General features: G+C 35.3%; 1 protein-coding gene across 2 annotated transcripts in view; it reads left to right on the top strand.

Moving 5' to 3' along the window:
* Nucleotides 1-24,468, top strand: part of LOC125654875 (pseudouridylate synthase 7 homolog) — a 28,060-nt gene extending 3,592 nt beyond the window's left edge. For both annotated transcript variants that reach the window (XM_048884977.2, XM_048884978.2), the window contains exons 3-16: nucleotides 100-190; nucleotides 2,452-2,562; nucleotides 2,839-2,980; nucleotides 10,503-10,635; nucleotides 10,934-11,011; nucleotides 12,831-12,959; nucleotides 13,835-13,960; nucleotides 15,992-16,053; nucleotides 17,016-17,173; nucleotides 17,539-17,719; nucleotides 20,318-20,440; nucleotides 21,121-21,190; nucleotides 21,886-22,037; nucleotides 23,686-24,468. In XM_048884977.2, coding sequence (XP_048740934.1) covers nucleotides 100-190; nucleotides 2,452-2,562; nucleotides 2,839-2,980; nucleotides 10,503-10,635; nucleotides 10,934-11,011; nucleotides 12,831-12,959; nucleotides 13,835-13,960; nucleotides 15,992-16,053; nucleotides 17,016-17,173; nucleotides 17,539-17,719; nucleotides 20,318-20,440; nucleotides 21,121-21,190; nucleotides 21,886-22,037; nucleotides 23,686-23,888 — 1,759 coding nt within the window. In that variant the 3' untranslated portion in view covers nucleotides 23,889-24,468. The remainder of the gene's footprint in view (nucleotides 1-99; nucleotides 191-2,451; nucleotides 2,563-2,838; nucleotides 2,981-10,502; nucleotides 10,636-10,933; nucleotides 11,012-12,830; nucleotides 12,960-13,834; nucleotides 13,961-15,991; nucleotides 16,054-17,015; nucleotides 17,174-17,538; nucleotides 17,720-20,317; nucleotides 20,441-21,120; nucleotides 21,191-21,885; nucleotides 22,038-23,685) is intronic.
* The last annotated feature ends 1,060 nt before the right edge of the window (nucleotides 24,469-25,528 follow it).

Below are 25,528 nucleotides of genomic sequence, written 5' to 3' on the forward strand. Positions count from 1 at the left end.
AAAATAGCTCTATGCTTATGTAAATGAATAACAATATATCCCAACATTTAGGTATTCAGACTTCATAGTGAATGAATAACAATATATCCCAACATTTAGGTATTCAGACTTCATAGTGAATGAAATTGATGAGGAAGGACAGACAGTGAAACTGACCCACTTAGAGGTGGACCAATCCTTGCTACAGGCTGTATGTATCATGGTCAGGGTACACAATGTCACAGGGTCAAGGTTGTGTCGTAACCTTTCCGAACTTGCATGGCAGTCAGAAAATACCCTCCTCCAAAAAATTTCAAAACTCTTGTCTTGAAGGTGGCTTGTTTGAACTCTGTTTTAAAATATTTTTTTCACAGAGATTGTATTTTTTGAATGCTGTGCAAGATTTCCAAAAGAAAGAGTTGGACCATTGGAAAGTAAAATGATCTGACACAAAATATGACCCACAGCATCAACTTCAAATGTGGTGCATTTTACAATCTGTGAAATTGTGTATGCTGATATTTCTGTTGACAAACACTACACTACAGATATCTACACAAAAGAAATTATACGCCAGAGTAAACAATAAGCCACACACAGTGACTGGTTTTGGATACGAGTGTAACCTCGGACGGTTTTGTCAGCTGAAGTATGCTTTCTTTTGTGAATGGTTAGCACACAGAAAAACTGTAGTGGAAGTGTCTGTAATCTGAAACAGCACCTATATTCTGGTATTGGTTGACTGGTCTTACTAGTAACATTGACATATGGATGTATGTAAACTACAAGAGATCGGAGAATTGGAACTCAAGTTTATAGACGGTCATGTTTAGAGTCTGTGTTGGATTTGCATAGTTCTTAGGCATGTCTCACTTAGAATAGTTTTGTTTTTATTATTATACCAAAGTTTGGATGAGTTATTGTAATACATGTATATAATTATTGACTGAGAAGATATATACACCTGTACATGTACATGAAGGCGACTCGAAATAGCTCAAACTTAGACCTCTTTAGACTAATCGTTATATTTTTTTTGTCAAATTATCTGTAAGAAAATTCTTGGGTAATGATAATATTATTATCAGCTTGTCAGTTTCTGGATCTTAAAAGTGAGAACTTAAAGAGACAACTGAATTATGATATATATGATTATGTGTAGTGCATGCAACATAAGATAAAGCATGTATAATTAGATGCTTCAATACCGTAGGTATGAAGCTGAATGCAGCAGAATTATAGGAGAATAACGTGTCGTCATAAATTTTCAAATAGAAGTACACCATTGATGGAAAAAAAGAATAGAAAAGATATTAGTATTCTTTGTTCTTTTAAAATTCTTAGTGGATTTAGGCATTAACCTTGTAATCTATAGGTGTGTTTCAAAGCTTCACTTTCACCTCTGTTATCGTCTGATAAATAGTTCGGCTAACCACATGATCTCGCACGGACAAAATGACGTCTTTGACTCCAACAGAAAGACACGTTTCTGTTCTTTGTGCAATGTCAGATTTTCATTATTATGATCTCGCTAGTTATTTTTAATGTAGAGTCCATAGTTACGAAATGAAAGTGAAATAATACATTGGACAAGACAAAATAGTTCCATAAATATGGAGGTTGCACTAACGTAATACAGCGTTTCGATACCTACCAATGTGTTTTTAACTCATAAATGTATGTTTTATTTATGAAAATGATGCAGATTTATTTTATTTTCAAAGACGCTCTGTTTTACAAAATTCTTGTAAATTAAACGATAACAGAGGTGTTGTGGAGCATAGCGTAACGCCCTCTGGTGAGAGATTGATTATAAGGATGAAGACAATCTGACTCACTCAGACTCTTGTGTTGTAATTATAAGGATGAAGATAATCTGACTCACTCAGACTCTTGTGTTGTAATTATAAGGATGAAGATAATCTGACTCACTCAGACTCTTGTGTTGTAATTAGGATGAAGATAATCTGACTCACTCAGACTCTTGTGTTGTAATTATAAGGATGAAGATAATCTGACTCACTCAGAGTCTTGTGTTGTAATAATAAGGATGAAGATAATCTGACTCACTCAGACTTTTGTGTTGTAATTATAAGGATGAAGATAATCTGACTCACTCAGACTCTTGTGTTGTAATAATAAGGATGAAGATAATCTGACTCACTCAGACTCTTGTGTTGTAATTATAAGGATGAAGATAATCTGACTCACTCAGACTTTTGTGTTGTAATAATAAGGATGAAGATAATCTGACTCACTCAGACTCTTGTGTTGTAATTATAAGGATGAAGATAATCTGACTCACTCAGACTCTTGTGTTGTAATAATAAGGATGAAGATAATCTGACTCACTCAGACTCTTGTGTTGTAATTATAAGGATGAAGATAATCTGACTCACTCAGACTCTTGTGTTGTAATTATAAGGATGAAGATAATCTGACTCACTCAGACTCGTGTGTTGTAATTATAAGGATGATGAAGAAGATGGTCCCGAGTTAGATGGAGTTCTCTCCCATGAACAGAAAGAAAAGCTGGATGATTTTAACAGTAATCCTGTTCAGGAGCGGACTCTTGATTTCTGTGTAAGGAATGCATTTCATAATCAAAATTAATGTCAGTTGATAGATGAAACTTTACAGGATTTTGGTCTATTTGTAATTGATACCGTGTAATTGTTACCATGGGAACAAAGAATTGAAAGGTAAAGATGCATGTACATTGTACATTGATTTAACATAAACATTTACTGCTCAGGAGAAACTGTAGTTCTTTATGTATACAAAAATTGAAGTAATCAAGCGTATTGTTGAGATTATACCAGAATTTGCATTGTATAAGCGGGAAACCTTGTTTTGTAGGCCCCAGAGGATAAAGTAATGCGAGCAAAAATGCACCAGATAGTAAGAGTGCGTTACAAAAGTTTGGAGTCGGACACTTTGTTTGAGAATGATGTGCGGTTTATTCGTATCATGGCTAAAGGGGCGAAAGGAGCTGGGTCTAGTAAGTCGAATCCTTTTATTTAATTGAATAGATTACTGTGGTTTTTAGCCTTTGATAAGAAGCGAAGAGTTGGAAACAATAGCTGCTGACAATCATGTAAGACATTTTTTTGAAATAACAATGTTTGTAATTTAGTGTGGATTATTATTTCACCTGAGCTGAAAAATACTCTGGGTGTTTTGCATGTTTTGGAGTAGAATGCTTCTCTTGATTGTATTGAGAGGTTTTTTTTTTTTAAATTTCTTTTTCTTTAGCATATGGCATAAAGTTTGGTTTTTAGTTTGTATGAGCTGAAAGCTCAATTGAGCTATTCTGATCACTTTTTGTCCGGCGTCAGTCCATCCGGCCGTCCTTCTGTCTTTGAACTTTTAACATTTTTGACTTCTTCTACAGAACCACAGGATTAATATCAGCCAAACTGGCTACAAAGCATGCATGGGTAAAGAGGATTCAAGTTTGATCAAATGAAGTGCCACACCATTTTCGAAGTGGTGATTGTCAGGAATTAGTAAAAAAAATTATGGTATCTTTTAAAATCTTCTTCTCAAGAACCACTGGGCCAATTTCATTCAAACTTGACACAAATCATCGTTTGGTGAAGGTGACTCCAGTTCGTTCAAATGAAGGGCCATGCTCCTCCAAAGGGGAGATAATCAAGAAAAGGCAAAAATAGAGTAATCTAGAAAAGGCAAAAATAGAGTGGTATCATTTGAAAATCTTCTCAAGAACCACTAGGCCAGAAAAGTTTAAATTTATATGAATGCTTCCTGACATAGTGTAGATTCAAGTTTGTTCACATCATAACCCCTAGGGGTAAGTTGGGGTTACAATAGGGAATCAAATTTTTCCATGGTAATAGGTAAATCTTTTTAAAATCTTCTCCAGAACAACAGGGCCAGATTAATAATTTTAATATGCAAGCATTCCCAGGTAGTGCACCTTCAAAGAACAAGGTACGGTTGTATACATAAAAAGGCCCAAAAAATTTCTCTCTATAAAATGTGTCTGGAATTAACCTTAATCAGCGTTTTAAGAAAGTAAAATAAATGCCAAGTATACTATGTCAACAAAATCAGAATGATAGTCCTAAATGGATAGCATTATGACATCATGAATAAGATATTTCCCGCCTTTTTCTCAAAATAAGCCTGAAAACTGTCAAATGTCATACAAATTATTGCTCAGGAAAAGATGTGCGCATTTGTCGAGCAAAATGAAAATGATATATATTGTGTATTATTTTGAGATGAAAAACATGCTTCAATATGAATTTGCTCGACGCATGCGCTGTATGTTTTCTAAATGGAAAACCACCTGAATTTGTGGATATTTTCATTGAAAATGGCATTTTTGCAATTTTATGCCAACTTCAAGCTCTCGTCATATGACACAAATTATTTTTGCTGATCAAACTGAGTGAATTTTGGGTTTGCTTAACTATTCCTTAATTGAATGCCAGGATTTGAGCTCCAAGTGAAATCATCAATATTTTGGGCCAGATGACTGTAGAAACTGTACCTACTTCTTTGTTCAAATTGTGGTCCCTGGGGGTAGGATGAGGCCTTGATAGGGGATCAAAGTTTTAGATATGAATATTTATAGGAAATATCTTTAAAAATCTTACAACAAGACTATGATTACTCAAATTAATATGCAAGCATCCACAGGTTGTGCAAATTGAAGTGTGTTTGAGTCATGGCCCTTTTGGGGTAGGATGGGGTTACAATAGGGGGTCAAAGTTTTAAAAGGGGATCTATTTTGTATTGCTTATAGGAGTTATGAGATTGATCACTGTTCATTATCTTCACCTTTCATAGGATTTTTTTCTCAAGAACAACAGGGTCATGGTTAGAATGTTAATGTGCAATCATTCCCAGGTAGTGAAAGTCAAATTTGTTTAAGTTGTGATCCCCGAGAGGCCATAATCACTAATTTTATTAACATTAATACTAAGAACTGGGTCTTGAATTTAAAATTCTTTTTTTTTGGTGGAAGTACAAATATCGTATGCAATCAGCAATCGTATGCAATGAATGTTGACAACATAATGAATTGAACAATCATCGTCTGTAATCGTGCTTTGTTTTGAACTAATTTTGAGTGTTGTAAGTGATATCAGTTGTACATGACTGTTGTATTCTCAGAATTTTCGGAGAAATCAACAAATTTTTAACTTTTTTTTTGCCTAAATCTACTGGAGGAGAGGAAGATCCGATTTTAATTTTACTTATGTATCTCCACCAATCTACAATAGGTAAAGCATTTAAATATTAAGTCTTTAACTTGCGTGAAGGAAATTGGACACAGAAGACCGCTGGTTACCTACAGTGAAAGATACTAAGAATGCAGAATACGCAATTTCCAAGTTGCCCAATATTTGTATCCCTTTGTTGAACTCTTACGAACAGTGAGACGCAAAACATGTTTTCTTCCACACGCGGTGGGTACAAATGCTTATCGCTGCCTTCATATATTGCCTAAAGGATGACTTATATCAGACATCATGCAACCACCCAAACTGCTGGGACATGCAACTTTAGTAAGTTTAAGAGTATTTGATAATTTTAGTAAGTTTATGAGTATTTGATAATGAAATAGCTCAAACAAAAACCAATAATAACCATCTTTCTTTAATTAAAGTATTACTTGCACAGAAGAGGAAATAAGTAATAATTGCATATTTAATTTAATTCAAACAAATATTTTTGATATGGTCATTTTAATGTAAATCAATGGCTGTTAAAAACAAAATTTAGGCTGTCATAACTTTTATCCTTATTTACATAGCCAGTCTGTAATATATGTATACGTCTTGTACTCACCCAAGCGTTTAACAGCTTACCAAACGTACCTCCATTGCTGAAGAAGTAGACTCCCATAGCGAGGTACTTCTTGGCTCGTCCTGCAGATTTACCTCTTCACTACTACCCTCATATGCAACTGAATTTACTTTGACTGGCATTGTATTGTTTTGTTAAATGAAATCATTGCCATGCACATAAAATTCTTGATAATGTCAATGGAACGCACACATTGTTTGTAAAAGAATGCGAACATATTGTAGAATTAGACATCGACAGCAGGTCTGCAACTGAATACAGTTGGGAGAAGTGGATATCGAAAGCAGAGACTGCATGTCTTTCACTGAGTTTAAGATTTGTTAATAATGTTATGTATGATGTAGAAAGCAGACACTGCATGTCTTTCACTGAGTTTAAGATTTGTTAATAACGTTATGTATGATGTAGAAAGCAGACACTGCATGTCTTTCACTGAGTTTAAGATTTGTTAATAACGTTATGTATGATGTAGAAAGCAGACACTGCATGTCTTTCACTGAGTTTAAGATTTGTTAATAACGTTATGTATGATGTAGAAAGCAGACACTGCATGTCTTTCACTGAGTTTAAGATTTGTTAATAACGTTATGTATGATGTAGAAAGCAGACACTGCATGTCTTTCACTGAGTTTAAGATTTGTTAATAACGTTATGTATGATATATTCAATTTTTAGCCTAACAATAATGGTGAAATACTTGTGAAGTCTATGAAGATAAGAATATTAATCACACATGGATATATGGATGGGGATTAGGAGAGTAAGGTATTGTGCACAAACAGGGGTATAAAAGAGCAGGACATTGCCTTTGAGCATAGCGATGGCATCAATTTCATGAACACTACTAAACTCCATTCTGATCGTTTGGTATACTAGGTTGGTTGGATGTTTATTGTTTAATGTCCCACTCAAGAATTTTAATTTATATACATGTATGTGTATCATATGGAAACATCACCATTCTCGGTGAAGGACTGCAAATTTTAGGCCTATGCTCAGCGCTATGACCTTTGAGCAGGGAAGGATCACACCTGGCACATCTGCTGTGACACAGAGCCCCAGTTTTTGCATTCTCATACGAAGGACTGCCCCATTTAGCTGCCTCTTACAACAAGCAAGGGGTACTGAGGACATTTTCTAATCTGGATACCTGAGGACCTTTTCTAACCCAGATCTCCATGGGATTAGGTACTGAGGACCTATTCTAACCTGGGTCCCTGAGAACTTATTCTAACCTGGATCTCCATGGGATTAGGTACTGAGGACCTATTCTAACCTTGATCACTGAGGACCTATTCTAATCTGGATCCCCACAAGATTCAGCACTGAGTACCTATTCTAACCTGGATCCCTGAGGACCTATTCTAACCTGGATCCCTGAGGACCTATTCTAATCCGGATCCCCACAAGATTCAGCACTGAGTACCTATTCTAACCTGGATCCCTGAGGACCTATTCTAACCTCGATCACTGAGGACCTATTCTAATCCGGATCCCCACAAGATTCAGTACTGAGTACCTATTCTTACCTGGATCCCTGAGAACCTATTCTAACCTCGATCACTGAAGACCTATTCTAATCAGGATCCCCACAAGATTCAGCACTGAGTACCTATTCTAACCTGGATCCCTGAGGACCTATTCTAACCTCGATCACTGAGGACCTATTCTAATCCGGATCCCCACAAGATTCAGTACTGAGTACCTATTCTAACCTGGATCCCTGAGGACCTATTCTAACCTCGATCACTGAGGACCTATTCTAATCCGGATCCCCACAAGATTCAGTACTGAGTACCTATTCTTACCTGGATCCCTGAGGACCTATTTTAATCCGGATCCCCACAAGATTCGGTAGTGAGAACCTATTCTAACCCGGATCTCCACGGGATTAGGTAAATCATCTTTGTCCAATATCTTTTCTGTGTGTTGCTGTTATTCCTTTAATTTGACAATCCCTGCTGTCGCATTATATGTGCTCCCTGTAACTTTTGCTTCTTTTCTTACATCAATCCATTTTTTTTGTTCTTTGACAAATGTATCTTAATATATCATCCATAGAACAGTTTTTGTTTAATCGGTGCATGTTTGTTTGCTTTGAGATGTCAATTTCATTTGACAAGGAAAATAAATCTTGATGTTCTTGTATGGTGGAACCAAATAATGCAAGATCACTTAGTATATGCACCCTTTCAGAAATCTGGCTTTTCATTTTGTTTCTGGAAACATAAATGAAACGTATTGCAGGATAGAATTTAGATGTTTCCCAATCAGGTTCCCCATCTGTTTTGAATTTTGCCTCGGCATTCTCCAATGACACAATTCTCTCACAAATCTTTGTTTTTTAGACTAAGGCAATGAATTGTTAAAGACAGAACATGAAACAACTCGCAGATATCCTGACTAGACATTTCATCTGTATCATATATATTCTATTTCTTTCAAGAGAATCAACTTTATTTTGTGCAGATTTAATGATATTGATGTTTTCTGCATGTTCTACATTCCTTTCCATCACAGTCGGTGCAGTTTCGAAACCCAAACCATGTTTTTACACTTTCATCTCCTATAATATCTTTTTCCCCATCAACAGACAACTTCAGAGGTTTTTGATTATAATAAGGAACCATCGCTTTGACTACATCTTCATGTGTTTTTGTTTGATATCTTTGGATCCCTGTGTTTTCGTCCGTTACATGTTGCCTATATTTTAAAGTTTCACCTTAGTGTAAGAATACACAATGTTCAGATATAGACTATAAAGAACTTTCCTTTGTTCTGAAATAATTAACTCTTGTACATTCTGAATTATACACGTGGAATGGCATGCCTGAAAATAGTTGAAATGGAAATACTAGAAGTAAAAATGTATTCTGTATTACAGCAACGTATAAAATGAGTTATTTTTCATTATTGTAGTCTCTCACGATAAAAATATATCATTTATTAACTACAAACGGCAATTTCATGGTTCATGTATACCTGTGTTCTGGAAATCACCGGACAGAAGGGAACCTGCGTTTCAGTGTATCATAACCCGCGGTCCTTTGTGCCCAATTTCCTTCACCTGGCAGTTGTTAAAAAAATATCAACCGTACACATGAGTTATAAATCGCAAGTCAAAGGCTAATACTTAGTCAATGTTTAATCTGTTACAGAGAGGTGGAGACACGAAGTAAAAATAAAATCGGAGCTTGCTCTCCTTCAGAAGATTAGGGCGAATAAAGTTAAGAACTTGTTGATTTCTCAGAAAATTCTGATAATAAAATGGTTGTGTATATCTAATATCCACTTACAACACTCAAAATTATAGTTAAGATAATTGTTCAATTCATTTCTTAGTTTCTGAATACCGGTGTGATAACAGGGTATCAGAGTTTTACATGGGAATATATTGGAAAATCTTTTCAATAACTGCAGGGCCATGAACACTCGCATTGAAGAATCCCCAGGTAGTTCAGATTTATGTTTGTTCAAATCACGACCGGGGAGGGGGTGGTGTGAGATAGGATCACTGGATGGGGCCATAATTGATCAAAGTTTTAAATCGGAATAATTAAAATAAATCTTTAAAGATTGTCCTCTCCAAAAACAACAGGGCTATCAATGATTACTCATATAAATATGCAAGCATTCTAAGGTAGTACAGATTCAAACTGTGTTCTCCTGGGAGGGGGGGGGGGGGGGGGGGCACAATGAGGTCACATTAGGGGCTCATAGTTTTACATGGAAATATGTTGTAAAAATCTTCTTAATAACAACAGGGTGATGAATAGGTTAGTAGTAATAGTAGTGCAGATTGCAGTATGTTCAAATGACAACCATCGCTTGGGGATGGGGTTTTGGGGTAGGATGGGGCTACAATAGGGGATCAAAGTTTTATAATATAGGGAAACATCATTGAAAATTTCATACCATGATTATCTTGTGACCTATGGGGCTAGGTTGGGGCCACAAAATGGGGTCAAAATGTCTCATGGGAATAAAGATTGCAAAAATCTCGTTAACATATTACTTTAGCTGAACAACAGTAGGGCCAAGGTGATTCATGATGAACAATGTGGCAAACGGGCCTTTTGTTTTTCAAATTTTGAAATGTGTTTAGGTCAGCATTGTATTTCATACCTTCCAAAAAATCTGTTTCACCCCATCCACCCCAAATTTTGAGTCTATAATCACACTAAAAAGTATCAGATATAAATATTCTCAAGGTGTTTTTCTCTGATCCCAATTCCTCAATCTTGAATCAGCAGAAGATTTTGATTTTATATCCAATAATTAATTCATTGATACTGAGTACCTGGTATGCGATCCTCGGTTTTGTTACAACATAGTCACTATTTGACTTGGTTTTGTTACAATGTAGAAATTGTTTGATTTAAGAAATGAATCTTGCAATTCTTTTCTTGATGGCGGTATCATATGGAAAATTGATACAATCATCAAGAAAAGAATTATAAGATTCATTTCCTACCATTTGATTATTATTTAGATATCTTAAAACATTGAGTTTAAATGATAACACATGATATATTTTTTCAAATTCATACGACATATCAATACACAACATGAAGTCAAAATCAGGTTCTCTTTGATGCAGAAATCAAATGAATTTTTTAACCAATCAAAATCACCGTATTTCATCAAGACAATAAATATTAAATGATTTGGTTTTGTTACAGGACACTTTTATGGAAGGAGAAATATTCAGCATAGGTCCTGGCCGCGGGGGTGTGGGAACTACTGCAAGTTTGTCCTGTACAAAGAAAACATGGACACAATAGAAGCTGTCTACAGATTGACAAAGTTTTTTCAGTAAGTTCAATGTGAATTACAACTCAATGTTTATCTGCAGGTATTTACCGGGTTAATTCCTAGTTGAGACTTAATTAGAATTATTTATTACCACTTTTTATGTGCGAGCAGATATTATGCTTTTCATGAAGTGAGCTTAGTTCTATTGTATTTGGGCCTAAAGAATATCATTGTGTGTTGACTTCAACGAATCAGCTTGTGTTGATTGCTTCTGATTTACCCGTCTGGTCGATCTGTGTGTTAGTATAGTATTTTCTGATCTGGATAGATGAATGATAATTACATATGATTTTTGTAGCATTAATAAGAATATGTTCCAGTTTGCTGGGACCAAGGATAAAAGAGCCATTACCTCTCAAGAATTCACAGTGTACAGGTAAATAAAGAAATGTACAATTATATAAACTCGCATGTGTACAGGAAAAAAAATAATGATGTACAATTATATAAACTCACATGTGTACAGGTAAATAAAGTAATGATGTACAATTATATAAACTCACATGTGTACAGGTAAATAAAGAAATGATATACAATTATATAAACTCACATGTGTACAGATAAATAAAGAAATGATGTACAATTATATAAACTCAGTGTACAGGTAAAAAAAGAAATGATATACAATTATATAAACTCACATGTGTACAGATAAATAAAGAAATACTGTACAATTATATAAACTCACATGTGTACAGATAAATAAAGAAATACTGTACAATTATATAAACTCACATGTGTACAGGTAAATAAAGAAATAATGTACAATTATATAAACTCACATGTGTACAGGTAAATAAAGTAATGATGTACAATTATATAAATAAACTCACAGTGTACAGGTAAATAAAGAAATAATGTACAATTATATAAACTCACATGTGTACAGGTAAATACTGTGCACAGGTAGATAGAATTTGCTGTATACACCTGTGTACAGGTGTGGGAAATTTAGTGTGTAAAGGCAAGAACCAGTAAATAAAGTTCACTGTATACAGGTAGATAAAGTTCACTGTATACAGGTAGGTAAAGGTCACTGTATACAGGTAGATAAAGTTCACTGTATACAGGTAGGTAAAGGTCACTGTATACAGGTAGATAAAGTTCACTATATACAGGTAGGTAAAGGTCACTATACAGGTAGGTAAATGTAACTGTATACAGGTAGATAAAGTTCACTGTGTACAGATAAAGTTCACTGTGTACAGATAAAGTTCACTGTGTACAATTGCCTTCATTTAACAAAATTCATAAAGAAAGAACTCTGTCAACTTGCCTCTTTGCCAAATGGTCTCATACAAACTGACCCCCATAATTTACTAACAGACTTCAGCTGTTTTGTCATCTCTTCCCTTCAGAAGAATGATTTCGGCTTAAGTTAGTGACATAAACCAACTTTTTTCGAGATTAGCCAACTTGACACAAGAAAATCTGGTTCATGGACTAAATATACGATGGTTCTATTATAGTGATTAGATTTCATGAAATACAAATACTCGTACATTCATGAGTGTTTTGCACAAACTGCAATATCTACAAACGTTTGACACTAACGATTACACACATTACTGTATACTGGGAAATATTTGCCCCCGTTTTAATTTCGCTCCTTTCACCCTCGTTAGTGAGTGAATTTAAGACTTGGCGAAATCGTTCTCTCCATTATCTCTCTTTTAATGCAACTGTGTCTGGACAAATTTTAAAACGGTGTAGAACAAGTGTAGAAAGGCGAATATAACACGGGGCGATAATAGCCCTGTATACAGTATTTTGAATTACATTTAGAAACTTGTAAAATAAAAAATATCTTGCCATTTTGTTGCAATCTAGGTTGCACACCATTTATATAAATTTATTGAAAAAGAAAATAAAGATGGAGAAAAGAAAAAAGAACTCGATTCAATGATTCTCCAACAGAGACAGTTTGTAGGAATGTGTGATGTAACATCAGTCCAACCAAAACCCAGTAGTCTTAAAAGTCCTGCATAATCTCACTCATTTTAAATATCTGTAAATTGTCATAATAAACTGATTCCCCTCAGGTATCTGGAAAGTTTTGAAGACATACTAAGTGTATGTGATATTTGGAAGTTCATGTAGGTGATAGTGTAAAGGAATTCTATGCATAACATGTGTATGCATTTTATTGCAGGGTCAAGGCTGAAAGGCTAGTGAGTGTATACATTGTATTGCAGGGTCAAGGCTGAGAGGCTAGTGAGTGCAAATAGGTACTTCTATAAGATGGCACTCGGCAACTTCAGATATGTCGACCAACCTCTGAAACTAGGACAGCTAAGTGGCAACAGATTCACCATTATTTTGAGGCAAGATCCATTTATTGTACACATTAGTTCTCAGATCACAGGTTAACTACCCCCCCCCCCCCCCCCCCCACACACACACACACACACACACACACACACACACACACACACACACACACACACACACAATGTTGTTAGAGTGCGAGACATTAATTTGGATCAGTATTTGTCTGTGTGTCTTTAACACCTTGGTTTCTAGATGATAAATCAAATCCATTTGAGCTTATCAATGACACTTAACAGGAGGAGTGTGAATGACTTATTGGAAAGATCAAAGTCACATGTGTTTAGAAATAGGTTCCAGATGAAGGCCTCCATGGCTGAGTGGTTAGAGCATCGCGCTCAAAATCACACGACCTCTTACCTCTGTCGGCACGGGTTCGAATCCCGCTCGCACCGGTAAGTGAGAAAATTTCCCAGCTTACTTCCGGAAGGTCGGTGGTCTCTTCCCAGGTACATTGTATTTGGGTTCTCTCTTCCACCAATAAAACTGGGCGCCACCAGATAACTGAAAAATTGTTGAGTGTGGCGGAAAACATCAATCAATCAGCCAGATGATATCTTGAAAACTGTTGGAGTTTCAACAATAAAACTTCATATAAAGAATCTCTATGACTTAAGGATTTCTAATGTCCAAAGGTCAGGGTCATTTGGGAATAAATGGTGTTATGGTGATAAGTGTATTTGAAATGCTGTTTAAAAGATTCAGCAAATGAAAGTTTACATGAAAAGTCCTTGTGACTTCAGGACGTCTGTTTGTATGTCTTGAGTCTTAGATGTCGCCCCATTAATGACTAGCGTAAAAAATGTAAGAATAATATTAGTTATAAATAAGCATGGATGTTTTAATCCTGATGGATCGCTCTATTCACTAGGGACGTGACAGGAAGTGATGAACTTATAAACACATCCCTGGAATCCCTGAAGACCAAAGGATTCATTAATTACTTTGGGATGCAGCGATTTGGCTCCACTGCTATACCTACCTACCAGGTGGGAAAGTAAGTATAAAGTATTCGTGAGGCCCATATATTGATGCAGCCAATATTTTGTTAATGACTGGTTTTTCATTTAATGAAAATTTGGTACAGAAAGCCCATGTATTGGCAGATACTGTTTTTAGCTCTTCTGAGCCAAAGGCTCAAAGAGCTAATGCTATGGCCATTTGTGCGGTGTGCGTAAACTTTTTAGAAAAAGGGCTATAACTCAAGAACCCCTTGGCCAATTTTTATTCAAATTTGTTACAGGGTATCATTGGCCCAAGGGCTTTCATACATACTAAATAGAGGGATGTGACCCTTTAACAAGGGGAGATAATCAGGAAAATACAAACAAAAGTAGTGGTTGCTAAAAAATCTTCTTTAAAGAACCACAGGGCAGATTATCACCAAACTTACACATAAGGATGAGGATATGTTGTAGATTAAAAATTGTTCAAGGCATTACCCTGGGGCAAAGGGCGTGGTCTCAAGGTCACTTCAAAGTTGACCTAAATTTATAAATTTTTTAAATTCCTTAAATCTTAGATATTTTAGTCATTATAAGGACTAGGATCATCAAATTTTGACAGTTGATGCATCTGAGGACCTTGTGTCAAGTTGTCTCAAAAGTAGGTCACAGTGACCTACTTTTTGAATTTTGCAGGTATTTATTTTAAAATTAATTTTGATGCATATCTTGGACACTTTGAAGCCTATGATCATCAAAACTTGTCAGTTGGTGGATCATGGGACCTTGAAATGCGTCAACTGAAAAATAGGTCACCGTGACCTACTTTCTGAATTTTATGGCTTATCATTTATAGATATATTTTAAGTTGTTATTTCAAATACCGAGAGGTTTAGAATCATCAAATCTTGTAAGTTGATGCATCTTGAGGCCTTGAAACATATTCATAAAAAAGTAGGTCACAGTGACCTACTTTTTGAATTTTGCAGATATTCAAATTTCACATTTTCAATTTTAGATGCATATTTTGGGCACTGTAAAACCTAGGATCATCAAACTTTGTCAGTTGATGCGTCTTCAGTCTTTGGTTTGTGTCGACCAAAAAGTAGGTCACCGTGACCTACTTTTGGTATTTGACAGCAAAATTACTATATTTCAGACACTATTTGACCTACAATCATCAAACTTTGTCAGTTGATGCATCTTGAGTCTTCGGAGTGTATCGACCAAAAAGTAGGTCACTGTGACCTACTTTTGGCATTTGACAGTTATATTTCAGTCACTAATTGACCTACAATCATCAAACTTTGACAGTTGATGCATCTTGAGTCTACGGAGTGTGTCGACCAAAAAGTACTTTTGGAATTTGACGGCTATATTTATATATTTCAGATACTATTTGACCTACAGTCATCAAACTTTGTCAGTTGATGCGTCTTGCATGTTCAAAGGGTGTTGACCAAAAAGTAGGTCACCTTGACCTACTTTTAGAATTGGACGGCTATATTTATATAATTCAGATACTATTTGACCTACAGTCATCAAACTTTGTCAGTTGATGGGTCTTGCATGTTCGGAGTTCACTGACCAAAAAGTAGGTCACCATGACCTACGATTGGAATTTGACAGCTATATTTCAATATTCAGATACTAATTGGCTTAAAATCATCAAACTTTGTCAGTTGATATTTCTTGGGTTCTCAAAATGTGTAAACCAAAAAGTAGGTCACATTGACTTACTTTTTTGAATTCTTAGGATTTAACTAAAGATTTAGAATACTAAGAGGCTAAGAATAGAAATGGTGGGGTTGTACAATTTATCAGAAGAGCGATTCTAGGCCCTTGGGCCTCTTGTTTAATAAACAAACAGACAGTCTGAATTAGAATGTATTAAACAAACAGACAGTCTGAATTAGAATGTATTAAACAAACAGACAGTCTGAATTAGAATGTATTAGACAAACAGACAGTCTGAATTAGAATGTATTAAACAAACAGACAGTCTGAATTAGAATGTATTAAACAAACAGACAGTCTGAATTAGAATGTATTCTGTCAATTATTTGATTGAATTCTGACTTCAGGGAGTTACTGAAGAGCAATTACAAAGAGGCAGCAGAACTTATACTACAACCGAGGCCAGGAGGTTTGTCACCAATTCATTATATACAGAACTTATATTACAACCGAGGCCAGGAGGTTTGTGACCAATTCATTATACACTGTATACAGAACTTATACTACAACCGAGGCCAGGATGTTTGTCACCAATTCATTATATACAGAACTGATATTACAACCAAGGCCAGGAGGTTTGTCACCAATGCATTATATACAAAACTTATATTACAACCGAGGCCCGGAGGTTTGTCACCAAATCATTATATTCAGAACTTATATTACAACCAAGGCCTGGAGGTTTGTCGCCAAATCATTATATACAAAACTTATACCAATTCATTATATACAGAACTTATATTACAACCGAGGCCCGGAGGTTTGTCACCAATTCATTATATAGGGACAAGCTACTGACTGACAAGTTGATGGTACAGAGGTTTCAACAGTCTCGATTGAAATCAGCATTTCGCAAATTCTATGGTCGTTATAACGATTTAGTTCGTCAATACAATCTATCATTGGGTCAAATACTGTCTGATGTGTTTCATACCGATTGTTAGGCCGTTCTTGGCATACTGATTTTAACTATGGATTACCTCATTTACCTGATCAGGATATAGAGCTCATGACGGGTGTGACCGGTCAACAGGGGATGCTTACTCCTCCTAGGCACCTAATCCCACCTCTGGTGTGTCCAGGGGTCTGTGTTTGCCCAACTATCTATTTTGTATTGCTTGTAGGAGTTATGAGATTGATCACTGTTCATTATCTTCACCTTTCGTACAGAACTTATACCAATTCATTATAATACAGAACTTATAAACTGGGGGGATTCGGGTTAGAATAAACAGGATGTAAATTTGAGTTGTGTGTTTTTGTCAGAGAAGGAGTCTATAGCTGAATGTAGGAAGTAAATGTGAGTCATGTGTTTTTGTCTGATAAGGATGTTGACTGTAGGAAGTAAATGTGAGTCCTGTGTTTTGTCAGAGAAGGAGTCTATAGCTGAATGTAGGAAGAGCTGGTGGAAAGATAAAAACTGCATGCAGATGTTGACGGCATTACCAAGGAAGTACAACATAGAGAGGACACTTCTGGAGGGTCTGATTAAGTTCGGAGAAAGTAACTACGCCAATGCGTTTCAGATGGTAGGAAAAGTCTATTTACTCCCAGGTTAAGGGGAGGCATGGAACATTATCCTCCACCAGAATGTTTGAACTTGCTAGGAACTGTAGATCAGCTAAAAATTCTGATTATTATTGAATTGAAAGCGACTTTCTTCATTGTCTAAGATTTTGGATTTGAGAAGGAAATTTTTAGTCTGTATTTTATTACATTCTATTTTTAATCTGTATTTTATTACATTCTATTTTTAGTCTGTAATTTATTACATTCTATTTTTAGTCTATTTTATTACATTCTATTTTTAGCCTGTATTTTATTACATTCAAGGTTGGATCCATTACTATCTTCGTGAGATGTCAAGAGTAAATTTATATTATCCCTATTTCAGATTCACAGAAATACGCGGATGTTATATCTCCATGGTTACCAAAGTTATATTTGGAACAGTGTAGCATCTCGTCGTCTCAGGGAGTTTGGCATGGTGCCAATTGTAGGTGACCTTGTATATAAAGGTAACATGAAAGACGTGGCCTTCAAAGAGGAATCATCAGCAAATGGAACGGCTCCAGGTGATTTTTAATTTCCTTCAACAATCGTGAATCTGGGGTATTTTATCTTTTGAAAGTGAATGTATCAATGTAATATGGGTGCTTCTTTCATGTTTGTTTCTGAATTTATTTCAATATTTGAAGCAGGATGTATTTACCGTATATACTCGCCTATAAGTCGGTTTTTTGGGAGTCAATTTTTGGTCCAAAACTCTATGCCCGACTTATAGGCGCGTCCTAAGAAGATTGGTATTTTTCTGGGCGGCGTAATTTAGTGTTTTTAAACAACTCCGATGATTATCATGGACTACCACACAAATGATTATTGTTCACAAATATTTAGACATATTAATGTATTGTTTATGTATTTTAAAATCATGTATAAAGTACAAGTATTTATATATTTTTATCTAGTTTAAAATTATTTACATACCGGTAACTAATACTTTCAATTCAACTAATCTATCGTTTATCGGTAAAATTGAATTACGAACCCGATTTAATATTGAAATATTCATATGTATACCGGCTGAAATATATTTCATAAAAGATCGAATATTGTTAACAGATAATTTAGATCATCATTCTTGACTCTTAAAAAGTCTATTGCTGATACAAGGAATTATACCGGAATCCCACAATAACAGTTTTCGCGAGGCGCGTGCCACTAAGTAAACACGGTGTCAGGTACTGGTCATTAGGAGACCATAATTGCTTATATAAACAAGGGATCATGGTCCATAATAGATCAAGGGATGCTTTTAAACCCCAAACGGATATGGCTTGGATATTGAACACCTCATAATTATTAATTTCTCAAAATATTTTTTGAAACATAGGTAAAAACACTAGAGCATTGATTTGAAATTGTCAACCTATTCTGACAAAAATTTGTACCGACTTATAAGCGGGTCAATGACAAATTCCTACAAAATAACCTTAAAAAATACAACCGACTTATAGGCGAGTATATACGGTATTTTGCTTGTAGATATTATAATTTCCTTCACACTCTAACTATATTTAGATACTCTGATATTAACACACTCTGACTATATTCAGATACTAACACACTCTGACTATATTCAGATTAGCTTGATATTAACACATTCTCTGACTATATTCAGATACTCTTATACTAACACACACTCTGACTATATTCAGATTATCTTGATATTAACACACATTCTGACTATATTCAGATACTCTGATATTAACACATTCTTACTATATTCAGATATTCTGATATTAACACACTCTTACTATATTCAGATACTCTTGATATTATCGCAATTCACCTTTGAATTTAAACGCTTTGGCCGATATAGTATTGTGTGACGACACAATTGAATCTGTTTGTAATACAATTGCGAAATGCAACAGACACTCTCATTGGTCCATATGTTTAAGTCCGCCCAAATATTCCCTTATACGAGAGTAGTCAGCATTTGAAAACATGACGGCCAGATGCTAGATGGAAAAAAAACTTCAAAGGAAGAAAGAGAAAAAGTTGTATTGTGTTGTTGTTTCATAACTTTAATATCAAAAAAATACCTAGCATATTTTCCTACTATACTTGTGTCCAAACATACCTTCAAATATTTATTAATTGATGATTTCGTTCGTAGACGTAGCCATGTTAGGTAGCCAGTCAATTCGAATCCCGGTTCATTTCCATACTGGCACAATAGCGTCTAGATGTGTACTAATACCCCATAAATATTTTAGCTAAATAGTTTAGATAATATACCACCCCAGTCCCATTAAATGATAATTATTCAAATAGCTAAACTCATGGCAATGCAGCTTTCATTAGTCATGAGCGGCCGCGCCGGCCGGTCTCTATCTAATGGGCTTATGTAGCATTTTCGTTAATCAAGAGCTTATTTTACCTTTACAAAAACTGGTGCAAAAAATGTTTTAATTTCTATTAATTATTTGTGTTGATAATAAATGAAGAGCGAATACATAACTTACAACCGATTTTATGAATAGATACCAATAGCAAGAGTTCGAATTGACCGGCTACCTAACATGGCTACGTCAACAAACGAAATCATTTGAAGCTGCGAGTTTTCGGGCCGTGTGTGGCTTTAATGAAAATTTGAAGGTATGTTTGGACACAAGTATATAGTAGGAAAATATGTTAAGATTTTTTTAATATTGAGTTTATGAGACAGCAACACAAGAATACACCGATTTCAGGCCTCAATCGTCCGCAGCTTTTTGTGACCCGTAAATCGAAAGTTTTTATGAGGGGTGGATCTTTTCAGAGAGCTATGTACATTTCTCCAGCTACACTGACTCCGCTCGAGAAAGTGGGCGGGCTGTAATCGGCCAATGAAAACTCTTGTTGTATTACATCAAACATGTCATTCAAATTGTTCAATCGTCTCATTCAATTGTGTCGTCACACAACGCAATACTATATCGGGTAAAGCGTTCTAATTCAAAGGTGAATTGCGATAACACACACTCTGACTATATTCAGATACTCTGATATTAACACACTCTGACTATATTCAGATACTCTTGATATTAACACACTCTGACTATACTCTGATACTAACACACACTCTGACTATATTCTTGATATTAACATACTCTGACTATATTCAGATGGCCCCACAAGTTCCAGGATGACTCCCGCTGTTGTGACCACAGAGACCAAATCTCAGTACACAATACACGATGTCCTACTGCCCTTGCCAGGGTATGATGTCAAGTACCCCGACAATGAAGGTAGGAATGGCTTCTGGACTGTGGGAAATTAATATTCTCTGTTTTAGTATACTGAGTGGTAGTGATTGTATGTAGATATCGTGTGTGTGTATTTCAAGGAATCTTTGTCATTGTAATAGATAGAGGGGGAGGACTCTTCTCTTAAAGAGGTGCATGGACATGATTTGAGCTTAAAAAATTCAAGTTTTATTTTTCCATTTCTATTGTCTACAGTGCTTAACAATATAGTATTTCTAATGGTCAACCAAAATTTGAATATCAGTTGTTGAGTCACAAGTGAGATACAGCACTCGCCATTCTTTGTTATGTAACCAACGCTCGTGTCATGTTTTTGTTTACATATAGATTGCTTAATAGAAAATATCATGTTTAAAACAATGAGATGTGTCAAACACTAAAAACTGTTTGTGTTCAGAATGAACTTGTAAATTGAAATTGAAAAATCTGCTTTAACGAAACTTTTAATAGTATATTTAACCTATGTAAACAAAAACATGGTACAGACCTTGTTAACATGACAAAGAAATGTGAGCTCTTTATCTCCCATGTACCTCGACAACTAACATTTAAATTTTTGCTGACCATTAGAAATACTTTAGTTTGGCATTCTAAACATTAAAAATGGAAAAATAGAATTCGACTCTTAGGATGAACACATTTTCAGTTTCTTTGTTTTACAGTTGGTAAGTGGTACACAGATCTGTTAGCAGCTGATGGACTAACAATGGAGGGACTGAAGCACTCCAACAAGTAAGTAAACAGTCACTCCAAGCTGTGACAAACACCACAAAATTAATTCTAATGCTTTTACATGGAATCACAAATACAGTAAAACACACTTATAATGACCATGCTTATGACAAATTCACTCTTTATGAGAGGAAAATAAGGAACATTTTATTGGATATAACATTGGTTATAATCTACTGTTTTTTGCTGGTCCTGGGGGTTCGCTATAACCGTGTTTTGCTGTATAATGAAGTTTGGTTATAATGAACTGTTTTTTGCTGCCCTGGGAGGTTCGCTACAACCGTGTTTTACTGTAGAATGATAGTAATTCAAAGCAACATTAGGTGTTGTTTACCTACATTTACATTAAATTAAAATGTAATGAATTATGTATATTAGAAGGTGTTCAGTTTATCGTGTATACCATTTACCACAATATTTTATTTGTAAAGAGTGCAGCCACTTGCATGTAAATATGTTTGTTTCTCATCTGATAGTGAATATGTACATGACATTCAAGTTGTCTGGGTAACCATTTACTGAAAATGACTTTAATAATGAAACAGCCTTGATATTTTAAGCATGGTTCTATATTTCAGTAACAGAGGTCCCGTTTAAAAGATCAAAGATACATTTTGTCTTCAGTGAATGGCTTTCATTCCTGATGCAGAATAAGTTTAATGAAAATAATCCTACAGGGATTTCTCTTCTTCCAGGCAGTACGCATTACCAGGGGCGTATCGACGATTAATAATTTTGCCGACTGGTTTGGAGTGGAAGACGTACCAATACACAGATGTTACTAAGGAGCTAACCATAAGTGACCTCGATCTCATTCAGCAAAAACCAGAGCCAGTCTCAGAACCAGGTAAGTATCTCAATCTCATTCAGTAAAAACCAGGTAAGTATCTCAATCTCATTCAGTAAAAACCAGGTAAATATCTCAATCTCATTCAGTAAAAACCAGGTAAGTATCTCAATCTCATTCAGTAAAAACCAGGTAAGTATCTCAATCTCATTCAGTAAAAACCAGAGCCAGTCTCGTAATCAGGTAAATATCTCAATCTCATTCAGTAAAAACCAGAGCCAGTCTCGTAAGGGCTGTTCCAGAAATGATCAAATGGGGGGGTCGGGCGTCAAATGATATTTTTTTGTGTGGGTGGTCGTATTTTTTCATATTTTAATTGGTCCGTGGTGGGATTGTTAATAAAATATTTATTATGGGTAGTGGGTAGTTTCTATTGTTTTATTTTGTGCTACGTGGGTGTTTAGTTTTCAGAATATTTTTATTGTCGCTCTTGTCGTGTTGGTTACAAAACGTCGGAGGGAAAATTGAAAACGTGCTTTCGAAATGCTGCTTTCGAAATCGAAAGTAACATTGAACTATTCGAGTTGTCGCTCTTTGCAGTGCATAACTTTCCATTACGGCACTCTTCAAATTAGAGGCGCGTTTAATAGGGTCCCTTTGGACGTGATGGCGGCGAACCCTGCTCTGTAGATTATTACAGTTTACAGTGCATCGATTTTGGGAATATTTTGAAACCAATAGGTATTCCGTTTTCTAATAAAAATAGGCAAACCTTAGTTGATTTATACGAGGGTACCGATGCGTTATATTTATCAGTCGGTGTGATGGTGATATAGAGGCCTCCGGGCGCGTGCTCCATTAGAAGACGAACGATTCGTGGAAAAACATATCCATACCCATTTCATGATAATAGCATCGTTTGGACTCCCAATCTTTCCAACATTCCCGCCATAGATGCCTTTGATTGTTGATGTGACATCGTTTCTTCAGAACTACTGTGATACAATGTCGCACAGGCATTACCGCGTCATTGACTAGAATGTTTGTCCCGAAAACCTCACGAGATTTGTACCGTTTTCATTTTTAAAAATATTTTTGTGGTGGGTCTGGTTAGTTTTTTTTTTTTATTAGATGGGTCATTGTAAAATGAGTTTATTAATTTGATGGGTCATGGGGTAATTTTTTATTTTTTTTTAATGGGTGCTTGGTATATACAAAAGGTGCCTCCCGACCCCCCCATGTATTTATTTCTGGAATAGCCCTAACCAGGTAAGTATCTCAATCTCATTCAGTAAAAACCAGGTAAGTATCTTGATATCATTCAGCAAAAACCAGAGCCAGTCTGGGAATCAGGTAAACATACCCAGCAACACCTGTTGTCATGTGTGTTCTTTCAGTGATTTTGTCAGAATTTGAATAATTCTTTGAATTTAGATACAAATGCATGCACTTAGCATGTGATATTTAAAGTAATATTAAAAATGAAATACAACTTAATAAAACCCAGTCTTCAGCACATAGTTAAGACTGGGACAAATAAAATCAAATAGACATTTTGTTGTATACAAATATATCATGAAAATGCACCTGTAAATGCCACTTTGAAATTCAAGTTTCTGCATACATGTTTTCCTCAAATTGATTTGGTGCTTCTTGTTATAAAGTGTACCGATTTCAAAATTTTCATCAGACTTTTTTCATTTCACAGATGGCACAACAAAAGCATTGAAATTAGAAATGTGTCTGCAACAGTCCTGTTATGCTACCATGGCGCTTCGTGAAATTCTTAAAATAGACACTTCTGCGGCTTACCAGTCAACGCTTAACCACGGTGTTATGCCCGACCGAACACCAACTGCTATAGTTGTCAAGGAGATGCAGAGTAAACAACAGACAAATCAGACTGGCTGATTTTGATGATCTGTGAATGTGCAATAGCTGTGACTGTGTGATAAAGCAAGAAATCTTTAAATCTGATCATAAATTGTTGTGAATGTAGGACATAAATGAGAAAATAGGATATAATTGTGGAAGTAGGATATACACGTAAATGTGAAAGTAGGATATACATGTAAATGTGAAAGTAGGATATACATGTAAATGTGAAAGTAGGATATACATGTAAATGTGAAAGTAAGATGTAATTATGACAGCAGGTGAATCACTATTCATGTCTGTCTAGGTTTTCAAACTGCAGCAACAATCTTACTTTCTGGAGAACTTTTAGAAAGGTTTCACTTTCTGAAAATCCCATTTTCTGAAGAACTTTTACAAAATCCCACTTTTTGGAGAACGTTTTCAAAGATCCCTCTTCTTGGAGAATTCTTATAAAGATCCCACTTCCTGAAGAACGTTTACAAAGATCCCACTTTCAGGAGACCTTATTACCAAGATCTCACAATCGGTGGAGCTTATTGCACAGAAGCTACTGTAACTAATGAACTTTAACAATATCACTTTGTTGTTTAATAAAGTTCATGAAGAACGGCTACAATGTGTGATGTGTTGTTTTGTAGGGAGCTGGAGAGCATGGTTGATATAATGTGTTGTCCAATCATCAGCTAGATCAAAATCTTAAACACAAATTTTAAAAGGGTAATAATAGCTGTGAAAGTGATGGCAACCATTTTTGAGTCGACTGGTGTAGTGAGCTACTCCTTGGTATCAGGCCCATTCAGTGGATTTACCGCATCACTACCACCCTCATACGCAACTGAATATAGTTTCACTGGCAGTGTATGTTGGTTCATTTGTTAGATGAAATCGTTGCCGTACACATAAAATTCTGTGTAACGTCTATGGAACGCACACATTGTATGTGAAAGAATGTGAAAATATTTTAGAATCGGGTATCGATAGCAAGTTTGCAACTGAATACATTTGGGAAATGGTAAAACTCTGAAGATTTGTTAACATGGTTAATAAAATTATGTATGATATATTCAAATTTTAGCCAAACAATAATGATGAAAGACTTGCGAAGTCTATCGAAATGATGATATTTTAATCGTGCATGAATATAAGGAGGGGAGGGTTAGATGAATAAGGACTTCGTATTACTTGATATTTTGCATTTTTAAAACTTTCCGTGAAAATAAGTATGGCGATTCTTGAACTAATATTCTTACAGAATTCTGACAAAAATATATCTGAAATGAATTAACGCATTCCATATTTGCTTTGTGTAAATAAATAAACAATGAAAGAGTTATTAACATCATTTACATTTTTGCGGGAATACTTTATGTAAACAGAATGAAGAAAGAGGCGATCAAATAAACTCCCAAGTCCTGTTTCTCGAGTCCGAGCCTTGTATTTAAAATGATTTAATAGTGTACATAAGTATGAACCCTGAAATACATAATAAGTGATGGCTAAATTTCTTAATAAATCAATGACAGTCCTATAGACAATCAATAGTGTAAAATATGCAATTTATACACATATAGAAACGAATAATACCTCTGTAAGAGTTATCTCCCTTACATGAATGAACTGGTACATGTAGCATTATTTGATATCGTATGGAATTTACAGTATACATGTAATAA

Source organism: Ostrea edulis, chromosome 7 (assembly GCF_947568905.1).
Source record: "Ostrea edulis chromosome 7, xbOstEdul1.1, whole genome shotgun sequence".
Classification (NCBI taxonomy): domain Eukaryota; kingdom Metazoa; phylum Mollusca; class Bivalvia; order Ostreida; family Ostreidae; genus Ostrea; species Ostrea edulis.